The following is a 27,135-nucleotide window of genomic DNA, read 5'->3' as shown; positions in this document are numbered from 1 at the left end:
GCGGAGTCCTTGGGGGGGTCTGTGGGGGTCCTGCAGGGCCCTGGAGGGCCGCAGGGTCCCTGGGGGCGTCCTGGGGGTTCCTGGGGCCCACGCTATCCCTGGGGGGTCCTGGGGGGCCGCAGGGTCCTTGGGGGGGGTCCTGGGGGCTGTAGGGTCCCTGTGGGGGGTTCTTGAGGGGCTCCTGGGGGCCGCAGGGTCCGTGGGGGGGGTCCTGGGGGGTTCTGGAGGGCCGTAGGGTCCCTGTAGGGGGTCCTTGAGGGGCCCTGGGGCCCGTGGGGTCCTTGAGGGGGTTCCAGGGGGTTCAGGGGGGCTCGAGGGTCCTGGGGGGGCCGCAGGGTCCTTGGGGCGTGTCCTTGGGGGAGTCCTTGGGGGGCTCGGGGGTCCTTGGGAGGGTCCTGGGGGGTCCTGAGGGGCTGGGGGGGTCCATGGGGAGGTCCCTAGGGGGGTCCTGGGGGGCCACGGAGTCCCTGGGGAGGGTCCTTGAGGGGGTCCTGGGGGGCTCGGTGGTCCTGGGGGTGTCTTTGGGGGGGGTCCTGAGGGGCTGGGGAGGTTCTGGGGGGGTTCTGGGGGACTCAGGGGTCCCTGGGGGTTCCCTGGGGGGCTGTGGGGGTCCCTGGGGGGTTCTAGGCGTCTGGGGGGTCCCCAGGCCCTCCCCGGGGGGCCGCAGGGCTGCGCTGGGAAGGCGTGGGGGCAGCGCCGAGGAGGGGCCGCGCTGACCCCCGCCACCCCCTGCAGTCGCAGGACCCGGCCCCCACCATGGCGCTGGGGGTGGCCGTGCTGCACGACCTTCTCCTTTTCTCCTCACAACTGCCCGAGCTGGCGCGGGACATCGGCACCAACCACATCCCCGGGCTGCTCACCTCCCTGCTGGCCCTCAAGCCTGAGGTGCGGCCAGGGGGCACAGGGGGGTCTTGGGGGGCTGGGGGGGGCACAGAGGGGCCAGGAGGGCGTCTAGGGGGGCACATGGGGGGCTTGGGGGGCTGGGGAGGGTTAGAGAGGGGCCAAATGGGGTCTGGGGGGGGGTCTTGGGGGGCTTGTGGGGGGCTGGGGAGGGTCATAGAGGGGCCAGGGAGGCATCTAGGGGGGCACATGGGGGGCTTGTGGGGGCCTAGGGAGGGTCATAGAGGGGCCAGGGGGGCATCTAGGGGGGCACATGGGGGTCTTGGGGGGCTGGGGAGGGTCATAGAGGGGCCAGGGGGGCGTCTAAGGGGGCACATGGAAGGCTTGGGGGACTTGTGGGGAGCTAGGGAAGGTCACAGATGGTCTGGGAGGGGGGCTGGGGGGGCACGTGGGGCTCTTGGGGGGCTTGTGGGGGGCTAGGGAGGGTCACAGTGGAGCTGGGGGGCTCTAGAAGGGGCACAGTGGGGTCTTGGGGGCCTGGGGAGGGTCAGAGAGGGGCTGGGGGGGGTCTGAGGGGGTACATGGGGGTCTTGGGGGCTAAGGAGGGACACAGAGGGGCTGGGGATAGGCCTGGGAGGCACGTGGGGGTCTTGTGGGGCTTGTAGGGGCCTAGGGAGGGTCATAGAGGGCCAGGGGGGCGTCTAGGGGGGCACATGGGGGGCTTGCAGGGCTGGGGAGGGTCACAGAGGGTCTGGGGGGGGTCTTGAGGGTCTTGTGGGGGGCTAGGGAGGGTCATAGAGGGGCCAGGGGGGCATCTAGGGGGGTACATGAGGGGCTTGGGGGCCTGGGGAGGGTCAGAGAGGGGCTGGAGAGGTCTAGGGGGGCACATGGGGTCTTGGGGGACTGGAGAGGGTCAGAGAGGGGCCAGATGGGGTCTTGGGGGGCTTGTGGGGAGCTAGGGAGGGTCACAGGGGAGCTGGGGTGCTCTAGGAGGGGCACATGGGGGTCTTGGGGGGCTGGGGAGGGTCACAGAGGGGCTGGGGGGGGTCCCAGGTTTTGGGGCAGGACAGAGGGCACTGGGGGCACAGTCGGGGGGCACAGAGGGGCTCCCCCCTTTTTGGGGGCCTTGGGTGCCAGGAGAGGGGCGAGGAGGGGGTGCGGGCAGCTGCAGGGCACACAGGGGTTTTGGCGGGGCATGGGGGTGGCTGAGGGAGGCTGCGAGCACACAAGGGCTTGGGGGCACATGGGGATTTTGGGGGGCTCAGGGGGTGCACGGGGGTCTCGGGGGGGGGGGGTCCGGGGGTCTCGGACCCTGTGCCCACCCCTCTCGCCCCCTGCGCAGTGCGAGCTCTCCACGCTGGAGGGCATCAAGTCCTGCATGACGTTCTACCCCCGCGCCTGCGGTTCCATGCGGGTGAGCACCTCTGCCGCAGCTTTGGGGGGGTGTCCCCGCCTTGCCCTGCCCCTGAAAACCGTGACGGGGGGGTCGGGGGGGGGGGGGGGGGGAGGGCTGGTGGTCCGTGGCGTCACCCCCCCGTCTCCCGCAGGGAAAGCTGGCGGCGTATTTCATCGCCCGCATCGATTCCGAGTCCCCGCAGCTGCAGCAGGTGCGCGGGGCAGCCGGGGGGGCGGGGGGACGACACCCCAAAACTTTTTTGGGGCTTGGGGTGGGTTGGTATGGAGCTGCGCTGGGGGGGGCTGAGGGAGTTCGGGGGGGGGGGCAGGGTCCAGTCTCAGGGGCTGGGGAGAGGGCCTAGGGCAACATTTTGGGGGGGTCCTAGGGAAAGCATGGGGCCCCCAAGAGGGTCCTGAGGAGGTTGGGGGGCCCTAGTGAGGCCCAAAGAGCCCTGGGGTGGGTCTGGGGGGGTCAGGATATCGGGGGGGGGGACTGGGGCAGCATGGGGTGCTTGTGGCAGCCATGAGGGGGGTCCTGGGCATCCACAGCAGCGCTGGGGGGGGGGGGGGGGGGCAGTTATTGGGGGATTGGGGCCGGTGGGGGGGCCTGGGGGGTCTCACAGGGGCTGGGGGGTGCATGGGGTGCAGGAGGGGTCCTCAGAGGGGCTCTGCGGGGGGTTGGGGTGTTTGGGGGGGGCACAGGGATGCAGGGCAGCCCTGGGGAGGCTGGGGCTGTCAATGGGGGGACCAGGGGATGTTGGGGGGGGTCTGGGACAGCCCTTGGGCGGCTCAAGGGGACCTGGGGCCGTTCTTGGGGGTCTGGGGCAGCCCTTGGGGGGGATCCTGGGGATCTGGGGCCATTCTTGGGGGTCTGGGGCAGCCCTTGGGGGGATCCCGGGGAGCTGGGGCCGTTCTTGGGGGTCTGGGCAGCCCAGGGGGGCTCACGGCAGCCCAGGGGGAGGGTGGCAGAGGTCTTGACCCGTGTTCCCCCCGCCCAAGCTGGCCTGCGAGTGCTACGCGCTGCTGCCGGCGCTGGGCCGGGGCTTCTCGCAGGGGCTGCGGCACACGGAGTGCTGGAACCAGGAGGTGCAGGGGCTGCTGGCCACCCTGCACGGGCTGCTCGGGGCGCTCTTCGAGGGCAGCGAGACCGGTGGGCGGCGGGCTGGGGCTCGCGGGGACCCTCGGGAGGGGTTGGGGGCTCGGGGAGGGGCGGACAGACTTCTGATGGGTTATTTTGGGGGGGTGCGGGGGCACGGAGAGACCCTGAGAGGTGGCTTTGGGGGACTCAGGGTGCAGTGAGACCCTGATGGGTGGCTTTGGCAGGGTTAGAGAGCGCGGTGAGACCCTGAGGGGTGGTTTTGGGGGGCTGAGGGGGTATGGAGAGACCCCGAGGGGTGGTTTTGGGGGGCTCGGGACACGGAAAGACCCTGAGGGGTGGTTTTGGGGGGCTGAGGGGCATGGAGAGCCCCTGAGGGGTGGCTTTGGGGGGCTCGGGGCATGGAAAGACCCTGACAGGTGACTTTGGGGGGCTCGGGAGCATGGAGAGACCCTGACGGGTGGCTTTGGGGGACTTGGGGTGCAGTGAGACCCTGATGAGTGCTTTTGGGGGGCTCAGTGGGTATGGCGAGACCCTGACGGGTGGCTTTGGGGGGCTCAGAGGGTGCGGCAAGACCCTGACGAATGGTTTTGGGGGGCTCAGGGGGTATGGAGAGACCTTGATGGGTGGTTTTGAGGGGCTGACGGGCATGGAGAGCTCCTGGGGGGTGGCTTTGGGGGCTCGGGGGCATGGAAAGACCCTGACGGGTGGTTTTGGGGGGGTGAGGGGCATGGAGAGACCCCGAGGGGTGGCTTTGGGGGGCTCGGGGGCATGGAGAGACGCTGGGGGTGGTTTTGCGGGGGACACAGAGAGCTGGGTGGTTTCGGGGGGATGTGGGAGGCATCCTGAGGGATGTTTCAGGGGTCCTCTGGAGGCCGGTGGATCCCGGGGGGGCTCCCGGGGGTGCCTGGGCCCTAACTCTGCCCCCCCAGACCCGCTGCCCTACGAGGGGCCGGGGGTGGAGATCCTGCTGCCGGCCCCCCAGGACGGCGACACCGCCTTCGTCCTCACCCTGCACAACCGCTTTTCGGGGCTGGCTCGCGTCCTCCAGCTCCTGCTCAGGTACCGGACCCCCAGCTCTCCCAAACCACCCCCCCTCCACCTTCCCAGCCCCCCAGCCGTGGCCCCTGGACCCCCCCCCAGCTCCCCCCTGACCCCCCTTTCCCCCAGCAGCAAGGATTTCGTGGCCCCTGTCACCGTCCCCGTCCAGGACATTTTGGATCTCATCTGCCGCGCCCTGAACATCACCATCAAGAACATCGTGAGTGCGGCGGGGGATGGGCCCTGAGCCCCGGCTGTGTCCTTGGAGTGGGGGACACACACGACATTTTGGGGTGCAGAGGGGACGCCCCGGACCCTAAACTTGCCCTGTCCCCCCCGCCAGAACTGGTTTGGGGACGGTCCCCTGAAGATGCTACTGCTGCCTTCGGTGCACCTGGAGATGCTGAATGTGCTCTCCTCCCTCATCCTGGCGTGAGTCCGGGGGTCTGGGGGTTTGGGGGGGTACTGGGACGCCGGGGTCGTGCTGGGGGGGGGGCTGGGATGCACCTGGGGGGAGCTGGGGGCTTTTGGGGGGGCTGGGGGTAGTTAGGGCTGTGCTGGGGGGGACTGCGGGGAACTGGGAGGGCCCTGGGAGCTTGTGGGGGGGTACTGGAGGCACTGGGGCTGTGCTGGGGGGGACTGGGGTGAACTGGGAGGAAACTGGGGGCTTTTGCGGGGTACTGGAGACCAGGGAGATGTGCTGGGAGAGAAATGGGGAGGGAAGGGGCGCGATGGGGTGCACTGGGGGGTCCGTGGGGCTCTCTGGGGGGGCCATGGCTGCACTGGGGGGTCCGTGGGGCACAGTGGGGGTCTGTGGGGTGCTCTGGGGGGTCCTTGGAGCACGGTGGGGACCCTTGGGAGGTGGGGGGGGGTCCGTGGGCTGCACTGGGGGGTCCGTGGGCTGCACTGGGGGGTCCGTGGGGTGCTCTGGGGGGTCCGTGGGCTGCACTGGGGGGTCCGTGGGGTGCTCTGGGGGGGCCATGGCTGCACTGGGGGGTGCATGGGGCGTGGTGTGGGTCCGTGGGGTGCTCTGGGGGGGACCATGGCTGCACTGGGGGGTCCGTGGGGTGCTCTGGGGGGGGCCATAGCTGCACTGGGGGGTCTGTGGGGGGCGGTGTTGGGTCCGTGGGGCGCGGTGTGGGTCGGGGGCCCTGGCACAGGCCTGACGCCGCCCCACAGGTGTGGGGCGCGCCTGGTGCGCTGGGGCAGCGTCCTGGGCCGCCTCTTCCCCCAGGTGCTGAGCGCCTGGAGCGGCGCCCGCGAGGCCGCGCTGCCGGGGCAGGAGAAGCCTTTCGGGTACGGGGGGACGCGAAGCGGGGGGCTGCGGGTGGGGGGCTGCCCCATGGGCCCCGGCTCTTCCTGGGGGGCTCGGGGACCCCGCGCCTGCCCTTGATGTCCCAGGGCAGCTGGGGGTGCAGGGGGGAGGTTTGGGGGTCCCTGGGGAAGCTGGGGGTGCAAGAGGGGGGTTTGGGGGTCCCTGGTGCAGCTGGGTGTGCAAGGGGGGGGTTTGGAGGTCCCTGGTGCAGCTGAGGGTGCAAGGGGGAGGTTTGGGGGTCCCTGGTGCAGCTGGGTGTGCAAGGGGGGGGTTTGGAGGTCCTTGGTGCAGCTGAGGGTGCAAGTGGGAGGTTTGGGGGTCCCTGGTGCAGCTGGGGGTGCAGGGGGGAGGTTTGAGGGTCCCTGGGGAAGCTGCGGGGTGCAGGGAGGAGGTTTGGGGGTCCCTGGTGCAGCTGGGGGAGTGCAGGGAGATTTGGGGGTCCCTGGTGCAGCTGGGGGGGTGCAGGGGGAGGTCTGGGGGTCCCTGGCGCAGCTGGGAGTGTGCAGGGAGATCTGGGGGGTCCCTGGCGCAACTGGGGGGTGCCGGGGGAGGTCTGGGGGGTCCCTGGCGCAGCTGAGGGGGGTGCAGGGAGATCTGGGGGTCCCTGGTGCAGCTGGGGGGGGTGCAGGGAGATCTGAGGGTCCCTGGTGCAGCTGGGGGGTGCAGGGAGGCACGGGGGTCCCTGGCGCAGCTGGGGGTTGCCAGGGGAGGTCTGGGGGTCCCCGAGCCCCCCCCCCCACACCCCGCGCCCCCAGCGCGGTGCGCACCCGCCTCTACCAGGTGCTGGAGCTGTGGGTGGAGGTGGCCGGCGCCGCCTCGGGGGTCCTGCAGGGTCCCGGGGCACCCGGCGAGGTGCTGCTCGCCCACCTCCTCAGCGATATCACCCCCCCGGCTGACGGCATCAAGGTGAGCCCCCCTGGACCCCCTTGCAGACCCCCACAGCCCCCCGGTACCCCTTCTTCTCTCTGTTCCCCGCAGCTGAAGGCAGACCCCAAACCCAGCGCCCCGAAACGGCCCAAGCTGGGGGACGGGGGGGACGCCCCCGCCCTGCACCGCAAGCTTGAGCCGGCGGCGAACAGCGACGTGTGCCGGGCCGCCCTGCGAGGTACGGGGGGTCAGGACGCCCCCCCCGGGGGGCACGGGGGGCTGCAGCCCTCCCTCAGGGCCGCGTTGGGGCCCCCATAGCCCCGTTGTGCCCCCCTGTTGCTGGGGGGGGGGGCTGGGGAAAGGGGACCCTCCCCGATAGCCCCATTGAGGCTCCCCAGGACTTGTGGGGGTGGTGGGTGGGGGATTTGGGGGGAAAGGGGGGGACCCCCGACCCCGATCACACCGTTGAGGGGTCCCCAAGACTTGTGGGGGTGGTGGGTTGGGGATTTGGGGGGAAAGGGGGGACCCCCACCCTGATCACACTGTTGAGGGGTCCCCAAGACTTGTGGGGGTTGAGGGGTGGGGGATTTGGGGGGAAACGGGGGACCCCCCACCCCGATCGCCCTGTTGAGGTGTCCCCAAGACTTGTGGGGGTGGTGGGTGGGGGATTTGGGGGGAAAGGGGGGACCCCCCGCCCCGATCCCCCATCACTGACCCCCCCGTCCCCCCCAGCACTGCGTCGCGCCATCCTGACCGGGGGGCCGCTGATCAAGGAGGAGACGCACCGGGTAGGGGGGCTCGGGGGGGGGGTGCTGCGGTTTTGGGGGGGCAGGCGTGGGGCTGGGGTGGGTTTTGGGGGAGCCTCGAGGGTGGGGGGGGACAACGGGGGGGAGGTGGGGGTCTCGGGGGGGGTTAACGGGGTTTGGGGGGGGGGTAGCGGGTGTCTGGGGGGGGTAGTGGGTGTCTGTGGGGCTGGGATATTTGGGGGGGGGGGCTCGGCGATGGGGGTCTCCGTAGGGGTGGGGCGATGGTGGGGGGCTCGGGGATGCGTGCTGCGGGTCCCTGTGGGGCTGGGGGGGCCCGTGCCCCCCGCCTCGACCCCTCCCCAACCCCCCTGACCCCCCCGTCCCCTCCGCAGCGGCTGCAGGAGCTGGTGGTGCCGCTGCTGCTGCGGCTGCCGCAGACCGAGGTGCCCCCCGGCCCCGCCGCCGGCCCCCCCCGGCTCCCCCTACGCCAGCCCCCCGTGCCGGGCCGCACTCTACCAGCTGCTGCTGGCGCTGGTGCTGGCGCCGGCCCCCGCCGGCCCCCCCCCCCGCTGCACTGCGCCCTGCGCGCCTTCGGCCAGGGCCAGCGCGACCCGGCCCTGCAGGTGAGGTGGGCAGGGACCCCCGGGACCCCCCCCACCACCCCCCGGGCCCTGGCTGGGACCCCCAGGGTGGCCCCAGCCCCCAGGGACCCCCTTAATCCTGCTGCACACACACACCCCCCCCCCCGCCCTTTGTCCATCTGGGGTCTCCCCTTGTGCCGCTCGGCTCCCCCCATTTCACAACCGGGACCCCCAGAGACCTCCCCCAGCCCCAGCTGAGACCCATGGGGGTCCATGATCCCCCTGAGGACCCCCTGTCCCAGAGCAGGGACCCTCTCATCCCCCCTTACCCTCTCATTTTGCAGCTGGGACCCCAGGGACCTTCCCCAGCCCCAGCTGGGCCCACGACCCCCCCAGGACCCCCTGTCCCAGAGCGGGGACTCCCTCATCCCCCCTTATCCCCCCTTACCCCCTCATTTTGCAGCTGGGACCCCAGGGACCTCCCCCAGCCCCAGGTGAGACCCATGGGGGTCCATGACCCCCCTGAGGACCCCCTGTCCCAGAGCAGGGAACCCCTCATCCGCTCTTACTCCCTTACTCCTTCAGTTCCTCTCACTTCACAGCCGGGGCCCCCAGGGACCTCCCCCAGCCCCAGCTGAGACCCATGGGGGTCTGTGCGCCCCCTGAGGACCCCCTGTCCCAGAGCAGGGACCCCCTCATCCCCCCTTACCCCCTCATTTTGCAGCTGGGACCCCCAGGGACCTCCCCCAGCCCCCGCTAGGCTCACAACCCCCCCAGGACTCCCTGTCCCAGAGTGGGGACCCCCTCATCCCCCCTTATCCCCCCTTTCCCCCACTTACCCCCTCATTTCGCAGCTGGGACCCCCAGGGACCTTCCCAGCCCCAGCTGAGACCCATGGGGGTCCATGACCCCCCCAGGACTCCCTGTCCCAGAGCAGGGACCCCCTCATCCCCCCTTACCCCCTCATTTTGCAGCTGGGACCCCCCAGGGACCTCCCCCAGCCCCAGGTGAGACCCATGGGGGTCCATGACCCCCCTGAGGACCCCCTGTCCCAGAGCAGGGACCCCCTCATCCCCCCCAGCACCCCCTTACTCCTTCAGTTCCCCACATTTTGCAGCCAGGACCCCCAGGGACCTTCCCCAGCCCCAGCTGGGCCCACGACCCCCCCAGGACCCCCTGTCCCAGAGCGGGGACCCCCTCATCCCCCCTCATCTCCCCTTACCCCCTCATTTTGCAGCTGGGATCCCCAAGGACCTCCCCCAGCCCCAGGTGAGACCCATGGGGGTCCATGACCCCCCTAAGGACCCCCTATCCCAGAGCGAGGACCCCCTCATCCCCTCAGCACCCCCTTACCCCCCCATTTCACAACCAGGACCCCCGGCAGGCACCCCCAAAACCCCCTGCCCTACAGCCAGGACCCTTAGAGACCCCCACAGCCCCGTGGGACCCCCCAAGGGCCCCTCCACCGCCCCAGGGATGCCCCCATCCCACAGCGCGGACCCCCAAACCCCCCACCTCGTCCCCGGCACCCCCATAACCCCCCCGTCCCCCCCGCGCAGGTCTCCTCCGTCTGCACCGAAGCCTTGGTGGTGGCCAACGCCCTGGCCCGGCCCTGGGTGCCTCCCCTGCACCCCACTGCCGTCTTGGGGACCCCCCCGGAGCCCCCCGCTCCCCCTTTCCGCCCCTTGCCGCCCCCTGCTTTTCCGGGGGGACCCCGGGCCGCCCCCGCCAACCCGCTGGGACCCCCTCGGCTGCCACCGCTGGCGGAGGAGCCCCCCGGGGACGCCCCCCCCGGGCAGCCCCCCGCCGCCCCCGGGGGCGAGGAGGAGGGGGGCGCAGCGGGGGGCCGCCCCCGGCGCCCCGTTTTCGTGCACTACGACAAGGAGGAGCCCTCGGACGTGGAGATCTCGCTGGAGAGCGACTCGGACGACAGCGTCGTCATCGTCCCCAAGCGGGGGGCTCCCCCCTCGCCCCCCGTCCCCAAGATCGGGGGGCCCCCGCCGCCGCCCCCCTCGCCGCCACCCGTGCCCCCCGAGCCCCCCGAGGAGCCAGGGCCCCCCCCCGCCGCCCCCGCCACCCCCGCCGCCGCTGCCCCCCGTCGTCGCCCCGGCCGCCCCCCCGGAGCCGGTGGGGGTCCCCGGGGAGCCCGACCCGGCCGTCATCAACATCAACAGCAGCGAGGAGGAGGAGGAGGAGGAGGAGGAAGAGGAGGAGGAGGAGGAAGAGGAGTTCGGGGAGGAAGAGTTCTTCGAGGAGGAGGAGGAAGAGGAGGAGGAGGAGGAGGAGGAAGAGTTCGACGAGGAGGAAGAGCTGGGCGAGGAGGAGTATGAGGAGGATGAGGAGGAGTACGAGGAGGACGAAGGCCTGTCCGAGGAAGAGGAGGAGGAGGAGGAGGAGGAGGAGGAAGGGGGCGCCGAGGAGGGCGGGCAGCCCCTGCCGCTGCCCGAGGAGCCCCCCCCGCCCCCGGGGGACACCGGCGCCCTGGTGATGGAGGTGGATGAGGGGCACCCGCCCCCCCCCGGCCGAGGAGGAGGAGGAGGAGGATGAAGAGGAGGAGGAGGAAGAGGGGACCAAAGCCCCCCAGGGGGGCGGGGGAGAGGAAGACGGGGAGCCCCCCCCCGGGCATCCCCGAGCCCCCGCCTCCCCTCCTGGAGCCCCCCGAGGCGCCTCCCCCCGCCCTGGATGCAGCCCACCCCCCCGCGCCCCCCGAAACACCGGGGGGGGCCAGCAGCCCCCCGCCCGTGCCCCCGCAGCTGGAGGAGGAGCCCCTGCCCCCCGGGGACAAGGAGGAGGTACGGGGGGGGGGGGGGGATTTGGGGGGCTGGGGGGTGGTTTGGGGGGTCCTGGGGGGGTGAGGGGGGCAGTTTGGGGGTGCTAGGAGTGCTGGGGAGTATTTTGGGGGTCCTGGGGGGGTGAGGGGGGTGTTTTGGGGGTGCTGTGAGTGCTGGGGGGTGGTTTGGGGGGGGCCCTGGGGGGCAGAGGGAGGGTTGGGGGGCTAGGGGGGGTAGTTTGGGGGTGCTGGGGGGCAGTTTGGGGGTGCTGGGAGTGCTGGGGGGTGGTTTGGGGGGGGCCTGGGGTGCAGAGGGAGGGTTGGGGGGCTGGAAGGGTAGTTTGGGGGTGCTGGGGGGCAGTCTGGGGGTACTAGGAGTGCTGGGGGGTGGTTTGGGGGGCTAGGGGAGCAGTTTGGGGGTGCTTGGGTGGGGTGTGGGGCAGTTTGGGGGTGCTGGGAGTGCTGGGGGTGGTTTGGGGGGCTGAGGGGCAGAGGGAGGGTTGGGGGGCTGGGGGGCAGTTTGGGGGTGCTTGGGTGGGCTGGGGAGCAGTTTGGGGGTGCAGAGGGGTGGTTTGGGGGGGTTGGGAGTGCTGGGGGGCAGTTTGGGGGGGGCTGGGGGGCAGAGGGAGGGTTGGGGGGCTGGGGGGGCAGTTTCGGGGTGCTTGGGTGGGCTGGGGGGCAGTTTGGGGGTGCAGAGGGGCGGTTTTGGGGGGCTGGGAGTGCTGGGGGGTGGTTTGGGGGGGCTGGGGGGCAGTTTGGGGGTGCTTGGGTGGGGTGTGGGTCAGTTTGGGGGTGCTGGGGGCGGTTTGGGGGTGCAGAGGGGCAGTTTTGGGGGGGCTGGATGTGCTGGGGGGCAGTTTGGGGGGGCTGGGGGGCGGATGGAGGGAGTGGGGGCGAGGGGGGGCAGGTAGGTAGGAGGCGTGGGGCAGTTTGGGGGTCCTATGCGGGGGGGGCTGGGGGAACCGGGCCCCCCCTACTCCTGCCCCCCCCCCCCCCCCCCCCAGGAGCTGGACGAGACGGCCACCATGCTGGCGGATTTCATCGACTGCCCCCCGGACGACGACAAGACCCCCGAAACCGCCCCGTGACCCCCCCAGGCGCCCCCCGGGGCCGCCCCACGACCCCCACCCCCCCCCCCCACGGCCGCGAGACGTGGAATAAACCCGCGGTACCCCCCCCCGCCCCGGCTCCGTGTGTGGTTTTGGGGTGCGCCGGGGGGGGGGTCGGGACTACAACTCCCAGCGTGCTCCGCGGCGCTGGGCGCGCTGCGAGTGGCGCCGTCGCTCTGTGAGTGACGCAATCAGGCTGCGCCGCGCCGTCGCGCTGCGAGGGCCGCCCTCAGGCTGCTCCGCGCCGTCGCGCCGCCAGTGACGCCATCTCCCCGCGCCCGCGGCCGCCCCGGGGCCGGTGCCGCCATGAAGCCGCCGCTGCGGCCCCGCCTGGCCCCGGCGCGGTACGTGACGGGCCCGGGGGCGGCGGCGGAGCCGGAGCCGGGGCGGCCGCGGGCGGCCTGGTCGGTGCGGGAGAAGCGGGCGCTGCTGGCGGCGCTGCGGGCTCAGGCCGCCCTCGGCCTCCCCGCCCCGCAGCCGCGGCCGCTGCGGGAGCGCCTGCCCCGGAGGAGCGAGGCCGAGGTGCGGCGGGGGGCCTCGGCCGGTCTGGGGGGGGGGAAGCGGGGGGGGGTCCCCGGGAGGGGTGACACGGGGGTCCCCGGTCGCTTGGGTCCCTGGGGGCGGGGGGGAGAGGTGACACTGGGGGTCCCAGACTCTGGGGGCCCTGGGGGAGTGACATGAGGGTCCCCGGGGGGGGTGACATTGGGAGTCCCAGACTCTGGGGGCCCTGGGGGGGTTACATGGGTGTTTCTGGGGGTCCCTAGTTCTTGGGGAGTGACATTGGGGGTCCCAGACCCTGGGGGCCCTGGGGGAGTGACATTGGGGGTCCCCGGGGGGGTGACACAGGGGGTCCCAGACTCTGGGGGCCCTGGGGGGGTTACATGGGGGTTTCTGGGGGTCCCTAGTCCCTGGGGGGGTGACATTGGGAGTCCCTGGTCGCTGGGGTCCCTGGGGGGGTGACATGAGGGTCCCCGGGGGGGTGACATTGGGGGTCCCAGATTCTGGGGGCCCTGGGGGGGGTGACATTGGGGGTCCCAGGTGCCTGACTTCTGGGGGGGGTGTGACATGGGGGTCCCCGGTCCCTGAGGGGGTGACATGGGGGTCTCCGGATGGCTGGGTCCCTGGGGGGTGGGTGACATTGGGGGTTCCCTGTCCCTTGGGGGGGGGTAACATGGGGGTCCCCAGTCGCTGGGGTCCCTGGGGGAGGGTGATATAGGGGTTCCTAGTTATTGGGGGGGTGACATTGGGGGTTCCAGACTCTGGGGGCCCTGGGGGGGTGACATTGGGGGTCCCAGGTGCCTGACTTCTGGGGGGGGCTGACATGGGGGTCCCCGGTCCCTGGGGGCGTGACATGGGGGTCTTCGGATGCCTGGGTCCCTGGGGGTGGGTGATATTGGGGGTCCTCTGTCCCTGGGGTGGTAACATGGGGGTCCCCAGTCATTGGGGGGGTGACATTGGGGGTCCCAGACTCTGGGGGCCCTGGGGGGGTTACATGGGTGTTTCTGGGGGTCCCTAGTCCCTGGGGGGGTGACATGAGGGTCCCCGGCGGGGTGACATTGGGGGTCCCAGACTCTGGGGGCCCTGGGGGGGTTACATGGGGGTTTCTGGGGGTCCCTAGTCCCTGGGGGGGTGACATTGGGAATCCTTGGTCGCTGGGGTCCCTGGGGGGGTGACATGAGGGTCCCCGGGGGGGTGACACAGGGGGGTCCCAGATTCTGGGGGCCCTGGGGGGGTGACATTGGGGGTCCCAGGTGCCTGACTTCTGGGGGGGGGGGGGGTGTGACATGGGGGTCCCTAGTCCCTGGGGGGGGTGACATGGGGGTCCCCTGTCCCTGGGGGGGTGACATGGGGGTCTCCGGATGGCTGGGTCCCTGGGGGTGGGTGACATTGGGGGTCCCTTGTCCCTTGGGCGGGTAACATGGGGGTCCCCAGTCGCTGGGGTCCCTGGGGGAGGGTGATATAGGGGTTCCTAGTTATTGGGGGGGGTGACATTGGGGGTCCCAGACTCTGGGGGCCCTGGGGGGGTTACATGGGGGTTTCTGGGGGTCCCTAGTTCCTGGGGGGGTGACATGAGGGTCCCCGGGGGGGTGACATGGGGGTCCCAGACTCTGGGGGCCCTGGGGGGGTTACATGGGGGTTTCTGGAGGTCCCTAGTCCCTGGGGGGGTGACATTGAGGTTCCCAGACTCTGGGGGCCCTGGGGAGGTTACATGGGGGTTTCTGGGGGTCCCTAGTCCCTGGGGGGGTGACATTGGGAGTCCCTGGTCGCTGGGGTCCCTGGGGGGGTGACATGAGGGTCCCCGAGGGGTGACATTGGGGGGTCCCAGATTCTGGGGGCCCTGGGGGGGTGACATTGGGGGTCCCAGGTGCCTGACTTCTGGGGGGGGTGTGACATGGGGGTGCCCGGTCCCTGGGGGGGGTGACATGGGGGTCTCCGGATGGCTGGGTCCCTGGGGGTGGGTGACATTGGGGGTTCCCTGTCCCTTGGGGGGGGTAACATGGGGGTCTCCAGTCATTGGGGGGGTGACATTGGGTCCCAGACTCTGGGGGCCCTGGGGGGGTTACATGGGTGTTTCTGGGGGTCCCTAGTCCCTGGGGGGGGGGGTGACATTGGGAGTCCCTGGTCGCTGGGGTCCCTGGGGGGGTGACATGAGGGTCCCCAGGGGGGGTGACATTGGGGGTCCCAGACTCTGGGGGCCCTGGGGGGGTTATATGGGGGTTTCTGGGGGTCCCTAGTCCCTGGGGGGGGTGACACTGAGGGTGCCCGGTCGCTGGGCTCCCTGGGGGGAGCTGTGGCCGCCCAAGGGGGGTCCCCTGCCCCCCCCCCAGCCCCAGGGGTGTCCCTGCTGCCCCCCCCAGCGGGGAGCGCAGACCCTGACCCCACCCCGCCCCCAGATCCTGGCGTTCCTGTGCCGGCTGCGGGGCCGCGCGGCGCGCGAGGCCGTGTGCACCCAGTACCGGCACTGCCTGGAGCAGCAGCGCCGCCGCCACGCCCAGGTCCCGGCCCCCATCGAGGTGCGGAGCTTTGGGGGGGCTTTGGTGGGGGTCCCCTCCACGGGGGGGGTGGCGGGGGCCCAGTGTCATCCCCCCTTTCACCCCCCAGGTGTGGCTGGAGCTGGCCGAGACGCTGGCGGAGGGGCTGGAGGAGCCGACGGCGGCCGCCTTCTCTCAGGTGAAGGGTTTTGGGGGGCTTCCCCGGGATGGGGGGGCAGAGGGCATAGCCCCCTCCCCTCCGTGGGCACCTTTTGGGGCGCCTCACCTCCCCGTGTTGCCCCCCCAGGTCCTCACCGTGGCGGGCACCGAGCCCCTGAGCCTCCTCCACTCTGTCCCCCCGCGCCCCGCGGCAGTGCCGGATGGAGGGGGGGCAGCCCCGGGGGACCCTGCACCCCCCCCCGTGCCCCCCCCAGCCCTGCGCCCCGGAGGGCTTCGCCGTCGACTTCCAGAGGGTCTACGAGTACCTGGCGCGGCTCTGCCGGGGCGGGAAGGGCCCCGCGCTCCCCCCCGCCGGTGAGGGGGGACCCCCATTCCTGGGGGGGTGGTGGTGGGCGGGGATTTGGGGGCCCCAGGGTGGCGGGGGGGGGGATGTGGGGGCCCCAGGGTGGTGGCGGGGGGGGATTTGGGGACCCTGGGGTGGTGGCAGGTGGGGATTTGGGGGCCCCGGGGTGGTGGTGGTGGGGATTTGGGGGCCCCGGGGTGGCAGGGGGGGATTTGGGGGTCCCGGGGTGGTGGTGATGGGGATTTGGGGGCCCCAGGGTGGGGGGGATTTGGGGGCCCCAGGGTGGTGGGGGGAGGATTTGGGGGCCCTGGGGTGGCTGGGGGGGGGGATGTGGGGGCCCTGGGGTGGTGGGTGGTGATTTGGGGGCCCCCAGGTGGCAGGGGGGGATTTGGGTGCCCCAGGGTGGTGGTGGGGGGATTTGGGTGCCACAGGGTGGTGGTGGTGGGGATTTGGGGTCAATTTGGGGGGGGGGGCTGGGGTCCCTGTGCTGGTTTTGGCGTCACGGGGTGGTCCAGGGAGGGGGATCTGGGGAGGAAAGCTGGGGGGGGGCTGCGGAGCTGGGCTGTCGCTCGCTGCGGGGGCATCAGTCCCAAACTGGGGGGGCTGTATTGCTGCCACCCCCCTCCCCGCGGGGCTGGGGTCCCCCTGGGAGAGCCTGGGGCAATTTGGGGGGGGGGGGGTCCTGACACCGCCTCCCTCCTCCCGCAGAGTCGGCGGTGGTGCTGGCGCTGCTGGGCTCCCTCCCCCAGGAGCTGGGTGCCCTGGACTGCGCCGGCCTGCGCAGCCACCTCCGGGGGGCTTACGGCTCCCTGACAGCCCCCCAGCCCCCCGGCACGGCCCCCCCGGCCCCCCCGGATGGCTGGAGCGGGCTCGGCCTCTGCCCCCTCAACCTTTTCCTGGTGCCGCTGCGGCTCCTGGCCCGGGCGGAAGCCCCGGGCTGAGCCAGGACCGGGGAGGGGGACGGGGCGGGGGGATTCGACGCTAAAAGGCCGTGACGTGCCCCAAAGTGGCGTCGCTGGGGGAATAAACGCGGGGGAAGGAAATCGAAATAATCACCGTTGTGTTTGGGGTGATTTGTGCAGCGAGGAGCCCCCCGCCCCAGCGTCCCCTGGGACCCCCGTGGGGCACTGGGAAGGGGCTTGGGAGGCACTGGGAAAGCTCTGGGAGGCCTTAGGAGGGGACTGGGAGGCACTGGGTTGGACTGGGAAGCAGTGGGAAAGGACTGGGAGGCGCTGGGTGGAACTGGGAGGCATCTGGGAGGCCTTAGGAGGGGACTGGGAGGTGCTGGGTGGGACTGGGAGGCGCTGGGTGGGACTGGGAGGCACTGGGAAAGCTCTGGGAGGCACTGGGTTGGACTGGGAAGCAGTGGGAAAGGACTGTGAGGCGCTGGGTGGGACTGGGAGGCATCTGGGAGGCCTTAGGAGGGGACTGGGAGGCACTGGGTTGGACTGGGAGGCGCTGGGTGGGACTGGGAGGCACTGGGAAAGCTCTGGGAGGCCTTAGGAGGGGACTGGGAGGCACTGGGTTGGACTGGGAAGCAGTGGGAAAGGACTGGGAGGCGCTGGGTGGGACTGGGAGGCACTGGGAAAGGACTGGGAGGCCTTAGTAAGGGACTGGGAGGCCTTAGGAGGGGACTGGGAGGCACTGGGATGCACTGGGGTGGACTGGGAGGCCTTAGGAGGGGACTGGGAGGCCTTCGGAGGGGACTGGGAGGTGCTGGGATGGACTGGGAAGCAGTGGAAAAGGATTGGGTGGCGTTGGGTTGGACTGGGAGCACTGGAAAAGGACTGGGGGGCATTAGGAGGAGACTGGAATGGACTTGGAGGCTTTAGGAGAGGAGTGGGAGGAACTGGGTTGGACTGGGAAAGGACTGGGAGATGCTGGGTTGGACTGGGAGGCCTTGTGAGCGGGCTGGGGGGTGCTGGGATGGACTGGGAAGCACTGGAAAAGGGCTGGGGGGCATTAGGGGATTGGGATGGACTGGGAGGAACTGGGATGGACTGGGAAGCCTTAGGAGGGAACTGGGATAGACTGGGAGGCCTTAGGAGGGGACTAGGAGGCACTGACAGGGGACTGGGATGGACTGGGAGGCTTTAGGAGAGGACTGGGAGGAACTGGGATGGACTGGGAGGCCTTAGGAGGGGACTGGGAGGCAGTGGGAGGCACTGGGAATACTGCGAAGCTTTACAGGGGACTTGGGGGCGGGGGGCACTGGGCAGCCCCCTGCGCACGCGCAGTCCCGCCCCCCCCGCGCATGCGCGGAGCCGGCGCGTACGGCGGCCGGGCAGGGACAGCCCGAGCCAAGATGGCGGCGGCCGGCGCCTCTTCCTCCGCGGCGGGGAGCAACGGGGCCGGCGGGATGGAGGTGGACGTGGCAGGTACCGTTCGCGGGGCCGCCCCGGCACTCGGGACCGGCGCCACCGCCCCGGGGGCTGCGGGGCCCCCACCGGGACCGCCCCGACCGGCCGCCGGCCGCCGCTGCATCGCCTGACCCCGCCCCTGCGCCCTGGCCCCGCCCACACCCCGGAGAACCGCCCCTGGCCCCGCCCCCGGAACATGGCCCCGCCCCCGGTCCTTGGCCCCGCCCACACCCGCCGGGAACCCGCCCCTGGCCCCGCCCACACCCACCGGGCACCCAACCCTGACCCCGCCCACATCCGCCGGGCCCCCGCCCCCGGACCCTGGCCCCGCCCACATCCCCGGGGACCCGCCCCTGGACCCTGGCTCCGCCCACATCCCGGGGACCCGCCCCTGGCCCCGCCCACGTCCCCGGGTCCCCGCCCCTGATCCCGCCCACATCCCCGGGTCCCCGCCCCCGCACCCTGGTCCCGCCCCCACCCCCCTGGCCACACCCCCCTGACGCCCCCTGGCTGCCAGCCCCGCCCCCTGGCCGGAAGCCCCGCCCCCGGAGGAAGCCCCAACCCCCTGCCGGAAGCCCCGGTGCCCGTTGACGCCCCCTGGCCGCCAGCCACGCCCCCTGTCGGAAGCCCCGCCCCGGCCGGAAGCCCCGCCCCCTGGCTGCCCGCTGACGCCCCCTGGCTGCCAGCCCCGCCCCCTGGCCGGAAGTCCCCTCCCAGCGGAAGCCCCGCCCCCGGCACCCGCTGATGCCACCTGGCTGCCAGCCCCGCCCCCTGGCCGGAAGCCCCGCCCCCTGGTCGGAACCCCCCCCCCCCGGCGGCAGCCCCGCCCCCGGCGCCCGCTGACGCCCCCCCGCAGCCGCCCCCTCGGTGATGGCCGGGGGGGTGACCGGCAGCGTCTCGGTGGCCCTGCACCCCCTCGTCATCCTCAACATCTCCGACCACTGGATCCGCATGCGCTCGCAGGAGGGGCGCCCCGGGCAAGGTACCTGCCCCCCCGGGGACCCCTCGGGACCCCCCCGAGCCCCCCAGGGACCCCCCCCGAGCTCCCCAGGGCCCCCCCCCGAGCTCCCCAGGGCCCCCCCGAGCTCCCTAGGGACCCCCTGGGCCCCCTATGGCCCCCCTAAGCCCCCCAGGGACCCCCTATGGCCCCTCCGAGCCCCCCAGGGACCCCCCGGGCCCCCCCAGGACCCCCTGGGACCCCCCAGCCTCCTATGGCCCCCCCGAGCCCCCAGGGACCCCTCGAGCCCCCTATGGCCCCCCTAAGCCCCCCAGGGACCCCCTATGGCCCCCCCTGAGCCCCCCAGGGACCCCCCGGGACCCCTGTGCTCCCCCTCCAAGCTTCCAGGGCCCCCCTGAGCCCCCCAGGGCCCCCTGTGGCCCCCCCCCCGAGCTCCCCAGGGACCCCCTATGGCCCCCCAGAGCCCCCTATGTCCCCCCCCATCACCCTGGGGTCCCCCACAGCCCCCCTGCAGCCCCTCTGGAGCCCCCCAGGATTCCCCGTCAGCCCTTCTACAGCCCCCAGAGACCCCCAGGGTCCCCTGCAGCCCCTCTGGAGCCCCCCAGGCCCCCCCCCCAGCCCCCCATGGCATCTCTGAGCCCCCCAGGGTTCCTGCCAGCCCCCCTATGGCATCTCTGAGCCCCCCTGTGGCCTCTCTGGAGCCCCCCGGGTCCCCACAGACCCCTGCAACCCCTCCAGATCCCCCCAGGGCCCCCACAGTTCCCCTATGGCCCCCCCGAGCCCCCTGAGATCCCCACAGTCCCCGCTATGGCTCCCCTGAGCCCCCCAGGGACCCCTCGGGCCCCGTATGCCTCCCCCAAGCTCCCCCGGGCCCCCTATGGCCCCCCCCAAGATCCCCTGGGCCCCCTGAGCCCCCTATTGCCCCCCCCCCCCCATCACCCTAGGGTCCCCACAGCCCCCCTGCAGCCCCTCTGGAGCCCCCCAGGGTTCCCCGTCAGCCCCTCTACAGCCCCCAGAGACCCCCAGGGTCCCCTGCAGCCCCTCCGGAGCCCCCCAGGGCCCCCCCCAGCCCCCCTGCGCCCCCCAGACCCCCCCCACGGCCCCTGGCCTGGCCCCCGTGTCGCTGGGCGGGGGTCTCTGTGTGCCTCCCACGGCCCCCAGCGCCTGGGGCTGGGCTGGTGCGGGACCCCCCCCGGCACAAGGCCGAGGCCAGTGCAGGGCTGGGGGGGGCCATTGGTGGCAGCCCCCGAGCCCCGGTGACAGTGCCCGGGCCCCCCGTGCCCCCCGCAGTGATCGGGGCCCTCATCGGGCGGCAGGAGGGCCGCAACATCGAGGTGATGAACTCCTTCGAGCTGCTCTCGCACACCATGGACGGGCATGTGCTCATCGACAAGGAGTACTACTACACCAAGGAGGAGCAGTGTGAGGGGCCGGGGGGGTCCTGGGGAGGTCCTGGGCTGCCCTGGGGGTCCTGGGGGGGTCCTGGACTGTCCTGGGTGGTCCGGGGGGTGGTCCTGGGCTGCCCTGGGGGGTTCTGGGGGGTTCTGGGGGGGTCCTGGGCTGCCCTGGGGGGTTCTGGGGGGGTCCTGGGCTGCCCTGGGGGATCTGGGGTGATCCTGGGCTGGTCTGGGGGGGTCCTGGGCTGTCCTGGGGGGTCCGGGGGGTGGTACTGGGCTGCCCTGGGGGGTTCTGGGGGGGGTCCTAGGCTGTCCTGGGGAATCCAGGGGGTGTCCTGGGGGGTCTGGGGGGTGGTCCTGGGCTGCCCTGGGGGAATCTGGGGGGGTCCTGGGCTGTCCTGGGGGGTCTGGGGGGGGTCCTGGGCTGCCCTGGGGGGCTCCTGGGCTGCCCTGGGGAGTCTGGGGGGGTTCTGGGCTGTCCTGGGGGGTCCGGGGGGTGGTACTGGGCTGCCCTGGGGGGTTCTGGGGGGGTCTTGGGCTGCCCTGGGGGATCTGGGGTGATCCTGGGCTGTTCTGGGCTGCCCTGGGGGGATCCTGGGCTGTCCTGGGGGGGTCCGGGGGTGGTCGTGGGCTGCCCTGGGGGGTTCTGGGGGGGTCCTGGGCTGCCCTGGGCTGCCCTGGGGGGGTCCTGGGCTGCCCTGGGGGGTTCTGGGCTGTCCTGGGGGGTCCGGGGTGTGGTACTGGGCTGCCCTGGGGGGATTCTGGGCTGTCTGGGGGGGTCCTGGGCTGTCCTGGGGGGTCCGGGGTGTGGTACTGGCTGCCCTGGGGGGTTCTGGGGCTGTCCTGGGCTGTCCTGGGGGATCCGGGGGGGTGTCCTGAGGGTTCCGGGGGGGTCCTGGGGGTCCGGAGGAGGTCCTAGGCTGCCCTGGGGGAGTCCTGGGCTGTCCCAAGGGGTCCCTTGGGGATCCTGGGCTGCCTGGGGGGGTTCTGGGATGCCCTGGGGGGGGTCCTGGGGGGTCCTGGGCTGCTCTAGCAGGTCCTGGGGGTTCCCTGGGGGAGTCAGGGCTGTCCTAGTGGGGGTCCCAGGAGGTTCTGGGCTGCCCTGGGGGTTTCTGGGGGGTCCTAGGCTGCTTGGGGGGGGTCCTGGGCTGTCTGGTGGACTCCTAGAGGGTCTGGGCTGTTCCAGGGTGTCCTGGGGGGGTCGTGGAGGGTCCTGGGCTGTCCTGGGGGGTCCTGGGCTGTTCCAGGGGGTCCTGGGGGGGTCGTGGAGGGTCCTGGGCTGTTCCAGGGGGTCCTGGGGGGTTCTGGGCTGCCCTGGGGGGTCCTGGGCTGTTCCAGGGGGTCCTGGGGGGGTCGTGGAGGGCCCTGGGCTGTTCCAGGGGGTCCTGGGCTGCCCTGGGGGGGCCCTGGGCTGTTCCAGGGGGTCCTGGGGGGTTCTGGGCTGCCCTGGGGGGTCCTGGGCTGTTCCAGGGGGTCCTGGGGGGGTCGTGGAGGGCCCTGGGCTGTTCCAGGGGGTCCTGGGCTGCCCTGGGGGGTCCTGGGCTGTTCCAGGGGGTCCTGGGGGGGTCCTGGGCTGCGTTTGGGGGGATGCCTTGGGTGAGGGGGGTTAGGCCCTGCCGGGGGGGGGGGGGGGAGGTGCTGTGTGCTGCCCTCGGGGGGGTCTCTGGGCCCCCCCCTGCCCCCAGATTGGGGTGGTGGTCCCACTCAGGCCCCCCGCAGTCAAGCAGGTGTTCAAGGAGCTGGAGTTCCTGGGCTGGTACACGACCGGGGGCCCCCCCGACCCCTCCGACATCCACGTCCACAAGCAGGCGAGTTGGGGGGGGGGCCTGGGGAGGGGGCAGATGGTGGGGAGGGGCGTGCCTCCCATCCTGACCCCCCCCCATCGCTCCAGGTGTGCGAGATCATCGAGAGCCCCCTCTTCCTCAAGCTAAACCCCATGACGAAGCACACGGATGTGAGTGGGGGCGGGGGGGAGATGGGGAGGGGTCCTGGCCTATGCGTGAATCTGGGCCCCCCCAAACACATTTCCCCCCCCCCCAAAACATATCTCCCCCCCCCCAGCTGCCCGTCAGCGTCTTTGAGTCCGTCATTGACATCATCAACGGGGAGGTAGGGCTGTGGGGGGGCGTGAAATGGGGTGGGGGGGTGGGAAATGGGGCTGGGGGGCTCCAGAGGGGTTCCGGGGCGGTTCGGCAGGGGCTGGGGGGCTCCGGGGGGTTCCAGGGGGGTTTGGGGGGGGGCTGGGGGGCTCCAGGGGGGTTCTGGGGGGGTTCGGCAGGGGCTGGGGGGCTCCGGGGGGTTCCAGGGGGGTTTGGGGGGGGCTGGGGGGCTCCAGGGGGGTTCCGGGGGGGCTTGGGGGGGGCTGGGGGGTTCCAGGGGGGTTTGGGGGGGGCTGGGGGGCTCTGGGGGGTTCCAGGGGAGTTTGGGGGGGGGCTGGGGGGCTCTGGGGGTGGTTGGGGGGGGCTCCGGGGGGTTCCAGGGGGGTTCGGGGGGGGGGCTGGAGGGCTTTTGGGGGGGCTGGGGGGCTCTGGGGGGTTCTAGGGGGATTCGGGGGGGGCTCCAGGGGGGTTTGGCGGGGGCTGGGGGGCTCTGGGGGGTTCCAGGGGGGAGCTGGAGGGACCCCAGGGGTGCCATGGGGCGGGTGGAGGGGTCCGGGGAGGCTGTTTAGGGTCCTGGGGAGGGCTGAGGGTTTGGGGGGGGGGATGGGGAAGCATTTGGGGGTCTGGGGGGGGGTCACTGAGGTTGGGGGGGCTGCTGGGGGTCTGGGGGCTGCAGGGGAGCTGTGGGGGGGAGCCCGGGGGTGCATGGGGGAGGTCGCTCGGGGGGGGTTGAGGCTGGAGGGATTCTGGGGGTGCAGGGGGGGTCTGGAGGTGGGGGGGCTGTGGTGCCCCCCCCGTGCCCCCCATCACCCCGCGCCCCCCACCCCAGGCCACGATGCTGTTTGCGGAGCTGACCTACACCCTGGCCACCGAGGAGGCCGAGCGCATCGGGGTCGACCACGTGGCCCGAATGACGGCGACCGGCAGTGGGGAGAACTCCACGGGTGGGGGACGGGGACGGGAACGGGGAGGGGGACGGGGATGGGGAGGGGGACACGATGATGCGGGACGGGGATGGGGACAGGGATGGGGACAGGGATGGGGAGGGGGACGGGTAGGGGGATGGGCATGGGCATGGGGAGGGGGACACGATGACACGGGACGGGGACGGGATGGGGTCAGGGAAGGGGACACGACGATGCGGGACGGAGAGGGGGATGGGGATGGGATGGGGAGGGGGACAGGGACAGGGAGAAGGACCGGGGACAGGGATGGGGAGGGGGAGGGGGAGGGGGACAGGGATGGGGAGGGGTCCCGGGGGCGCAGAGGGGAGGGGGTTGGGGACAGGGATGAGGATGGGGAGGGGTCCTGGGGACAGGGATGGGGATGGGGAGGGGTCCCGGGGGTGCAGAGGGGAGGGGTCCCGGGGACAGGGATGGGGATGGGGAGGGGTCCCGGGGGTGCAGAGGGGAGGGGTCCCAGGGACAGGGATGGGGATGGGGATGGGGAGGGGTCCCGGGGACAGGGATGGGGATGGGGAGAGGTCCCGGGGGTGCAGAGGGGAGGGGTCCCAGGGACAGGGATGGGGATGGGGATGGGGAGGGGTCCCGGGGACAGGGATGGGGATGGGGAGAGGTCCCGGGGGTGCAGAGGGGAGGGGGCTGGGGACACGGGGGAGCACGGGGCCGGGGGCTGCAGGGACGTGGCCCTTGGGCTGCGCAGAGGGGCTGGGGCAGCCTGGCGGGGGGGCACGGGGACACTGGGGTGCACGGGGGGACATGGGGGGATGCTGGGGGGCGCTGGGGGACATGGGGGGACATGGGGACACTGGGGGTCACGGACACACGGGGGGACATGGGGACACGCTGGGGGACACGGGGGGACACGGGGGGCATGGGGACACGGGGGGGGACGCTGGGGGGCACGGGGGGGGCATTGGGGGGACACAGGGGGACGCTTGGGGGCACGGGGAGGACATGGGGGGACACGCTGGGGGGCACGGGGGGACATGCTGGGGGGCATGGGGGGGCGCTGGGGGGCACAGGGGGGACATGGGGACATGCTGGGGGGCACAGGGATGCGCTGGGGGTCATGGAGACACGGGGGGACATGGGGGGATGCTGGGGGTCACGGGGGGCACAGAGGGGCGCTGGGGGACATGGGGGCATGGGGACGCGCTGGGGGACATGGGGGGACATGGGGGGGCACGGGGGGACATGCTGGGGGGCACGGGGGGCACAGGGACATGCTGGGGGACACGGGGGGACATGGGGGGATGCTGGGGGGCACGGGGATGCGCTGGGGGGCACGGGGGGACATGGGGACACGGGGGGGGCACGGGGGGGGAAGCTGGGGTCACGGGGGGTCACAGGGGGACATGGGGACACGCTGGGGGTCACGGGGGGACATGGGGACACAGCGGGTCACGGGGGGGACATGGGGACGTGCTGGGGGTCACGGGGGGACATGGGGACACACGGGGTGAGCCGTGGGCGTGCCCCCCCGCGCAGTGGCCGAGCACCTCATCGCCCAGCACAGCGCCATCAAGATGCTGCACAGCCGGGTCAGGCTCATCCTGGAGTACGTGCGGGCTTCCGAGGCCGGTGAGTCAGGACGCGGCGTCCCCGGAGCCGGGGAGGGTGACAGGGACGTGCCCGGAGCCGGGAGGGTGACAGGGACGTGCCCCGGAGCCGGGCAGGGTGACAGGGCTGGCCCCGGTATGTGGGATGGTGACAGGGCTGTCCCCAGTGCCCAGGACAGGGACAGGGCTGTCCCCATGAGCCAGGGAGGGTGACAGGGCCGTCCCCATCGCCCCAGGACAGTGACAGGGCTGTCCCCAGTACCCCAGGAGAGTGACGGGGCCGTCCCCGTCAGATGGGGAGGGTGACAGGGCTGGCCCTGGTACCTGGGAGGGTGACAGTGACATGCCCCGGAGCCGGGCAGGGTGACAGGGCGATCCCCAGTGCCCCAGGACAGGGACAGGGCCATCCCCATCGCCCAAGGAGGGTGACAGGGCTGTCCCCATGAGCCAGGGAGGGTGACAGGGCTGTCCCAGTGCTCAGGGATGGCGACAGGGCTGTCCCCGGTACCTGGGAGGGTGACAGGGCCGTCCCCATCGCCCCAGCACAGTGACAGGGCTGTCCCCAGTGCCCGGGAGGGTGACAGGGCCGTCCCTGTCAGATCGGGAGGGTGACAGGGCTGGCCCTGGTACCTGGGAGGGTGACAGGGCTGTCCCCAGTGCCTGGGGAGGGTGACAGGGCTGTCCCCATCACCCCAGGACAGTGACAGGGCCATCCCCAGTGCCCAGGCAGGGTGACCGTGCCATCCCCAGTGCTCAGGGATGGTGACAGAGCCGTCCCCAGTGGCCAGCACAGTGACAGGGCCATCCCCAGTGCCAGGCAGGGTGACAGGGCTGTCCCCATGACCCAAGCAGGGTGACCGTGCTGTCCCCATCACCCCAGGACAGGGACAGGGCTGTTCCCAGTGCCAGGCAGGGTGACAGGGCTGTCCCCATGACCCAAGCAGGGTGACCGTGCTGTCCCCATCACCCCAGGACAGGGACAGGGCTGTTCCCAGTGCCAGGCAGGGTGACCGTGCTGTCCCCATCACCCCAGCACAGTGACAGGGCTGTCCCAGTGCGCAGGGATGGTGACAGAGCCATCCCCAGTGCCCAGCACAGTGACCGCACCGTCCCCAGTGCCGGGCAGGGTGACAGGGCTGTCCCCAGTGCCCAGCACAGTGACCGCACCGTCCCCAGTGCCGGGCAGGGTGACAGGGCTGTCCCCAGTGCCCAGCACAGTGACCGCGCCGTCCCCATCACCCCAGCACAGTGACAGGGCCATCCCCAGTGCCCGGTCAGGGTGACAGGGCTGTCCCCAGTGCCCCAGCACGGTGACCCCGCCGTCCCCGGGCTCTCCCCGCCGTCCCCGTCCCCGGGGTCCGCGGGTGACGCGCTGCCCGCAGGCGAGGTGCCCTTCAACCACGAGATCCTGCGCGAGGCCTGCGCCCTGTGCCACTGCCTGCCCGTGCTCAGCACCGACAAGTTCAAGACCGACTTCTATGACGTGAGTGACAGGGGGTCCCGGGGGGTCGCAGGGGGGTCCCCGAGGCCCTCGGGGGTCCTGGGGAGCTGCGGGGGGCGGCAGCTGCGGCCCCATGGGGCACAGCCTCTGCCACCGGTGCTGTGGTGGCCCAGGGCTGCTGCAGCTGCGCGGGGGGCAGAGGTGGTTTTGGGGGGTGTATGGGGGGTCCAGAGGCATTTTGGGGGGGCGTGGGGGGGTCAGAGGTGGTTTTTGGGGGGGGCGTGGGGGGTCCAGAGGCATTTTTGGGGGGGTGTGGGGGGGTCAGAGGCAGTTTTTGGGGGGTGTGGGGGACCCAGAGGTGGTTTTTGGTGGGGTGTGGGGGGGTCCAGAGGCATTTTTGGGGGGGTGTGGGGGGTCCAGAGGCAGTTTTTTGGGGGGCGTGGGGGTCCAGAGGCATTTTTGGGGGGCGTGGGGGGGTCCGAGGCAGTTTTTGGGGGTGTGGGGGGGTCCGAGGCAGTTTTTGGCGGTGTGGGGGGTCCAGAGGCATTTTTGGGGGGCGTGGGGGGTCCAGAGGCATTTTTTGGGGGTGTGTGTGGGGGTCCACAGGCAGTTTTTGGGGGTGTGGGGGGGTCCAGAGGCATTTTGGGTGTGTGTGGGGGTCCAGAGGCAGTTTTTTGGGGGGTCCAGAGGCATTTTGGGGGGGGGTGTGGGGTGTCCAGAGGCATTTTGGGGGGGGGTGTGGGGGGGGTCCAGAGGCAGTTTCTGGGGGTGTGGGGGGTCCAGAGGCAGTTTTGGGGGTGTGTGTGGGGGGTCAGAGGCAGCTTTGGGGGTGCAGGGGGGTCCAGAGGCATTTTTGGGGGTGTGTGGGGGGTCAGAGGCAGTTTCTGGGGGTGCGGGGGGGCCCCAGTAGCCCCCCGCTCCGCCCCGCAGCAATGCAACGACGTGGGGCTGATGGCCTACCTGGGCACCATCACCAAGACCTGCAACACCATGAACCAGTTCGTCAACAAGTTCAACATCCTCTACGACCGGCAGGGCATCGGCCGCCGCATGCGGGGGCTCTTCTTCTAGGGGGGGGGGGGACACCGGGGACCCCCCCAGCTC

General features: G+C 72.3%; 4 protein-coding genes across 4 annotated transcripts in view; all 4 read left to right on the top strand.

The window, feature by feature from the left end:
- ACADVL (acyl-CoA dehydrogenase very long chain) overlaps nt 1-285 on the top strand; it is a 5,617-nt gene extending 5,332 nt beyond the window's left edge. Inside the window, 1 exon segment of the mRNA XM_075727510.1 lies at nt 247-285. Within this exon segment, the coding sequence (XP_075583625.1) occupies nt 247-285 (39 nt within the window).
- Nucleotides 286-735: 450 nt separating this feature from the next.
- On the top strand, nt 736-11,739 carry PELP1 (proline, glutamate and leucine rich protein 1). The gene is given in 18 exon segments (XM_075727509.1): nt 736-885; nt 2,183-2,254; nt 2,388-2,447; nt 3,235-3,385; nt 4,264-4,393; nt 4,505-4,592; nt 4,716-4,804; nt 5,552-5,668; nt 6,443-6,792; nt 7,287-7,342; nt 7,693-7,767; nt 7,769-7,852; nt 7,855-7,923; nt 9,441-9,497; nt 9,705-9,901; nt 9,903-10,374; nt 10,536-10,673; nt 11,656-11,739. Coding segments are annotated over 18 exon segments (2,418 nt in total). The 5' UTR covers nt 736-756.
- A 327-nt stretch (nt 11,740-12,066) lies between these two features.
- Nucleotides 12,067-16,196, top strand: SNAPC2 (small nuclear RNA activating complex polypeptide 2). Its single transcript, XM_075727508.1, has 5 exons — nt 12,067-12,282; nt 14,655-14,774; nt 14,863-14,931; nt 15,167-15,266; nt 15,964-16,196. The coding sequence occupies exons 1-5, from the start codon at nt 12,067-12,069 to the stop codon at nt 16,194-16,196; spliced, it is 738 nt and encodes a 245-aa protein (XP_075583623.1).
- A 1,364-nt stretch (nt 16,197-17,560) lies between these two features.
- COPS6 (COP9 signalosome subunit 6) lies at nt 17,561-27,103 on the top strand. The gene is made up of 10 exons (XM_075727522.1): nt 17,561-17,633; nt 18,472-18,597; nt 19,864-19,995; nt 21,690-21,778; nt 21,862-21,924; nt 22,032-22,079; nt 22,899-23,013; nt 24,520-24,612; nt 25,973-26,073; nt 26,962-27,103. Exons 1-10 carry the CDS (start codon nt 17,561-17,563, stop codon nt 27,100-27,102), a joined length of 981 nt encoding a protein of 326 aa, XP_075583637.1. The 3' UTR covers nt 27,103.
- The last annotated feature ends 32 nt before the right edge of the window (nt 27,104-27,135 follow it).

The sequence above is a fragment of the Pelecanus crispus genome, unplaced genomic scaffold (assembly GCF_030463565.1).
Source record: "Pelecanus crispus isolate bPelCri1 unplaced genomic scaffold, bPelCri1.pri SCAFFOLD_97, whole genome shotgun sequence".
In the NCBI taxonomy this organism is placed as follows: domain Eukaryota; kingdom Metazoa; phylum Chordata; class Aves; order Pelecaniformes; family Pelecanidae; genus Pelecanus; species Pelecanus crispus.
The sequence above is the reverse complement of the archived record's forward strand: the minus strand, read 5'-3'. Positions and strand labels throughout refer to the sequence as shown.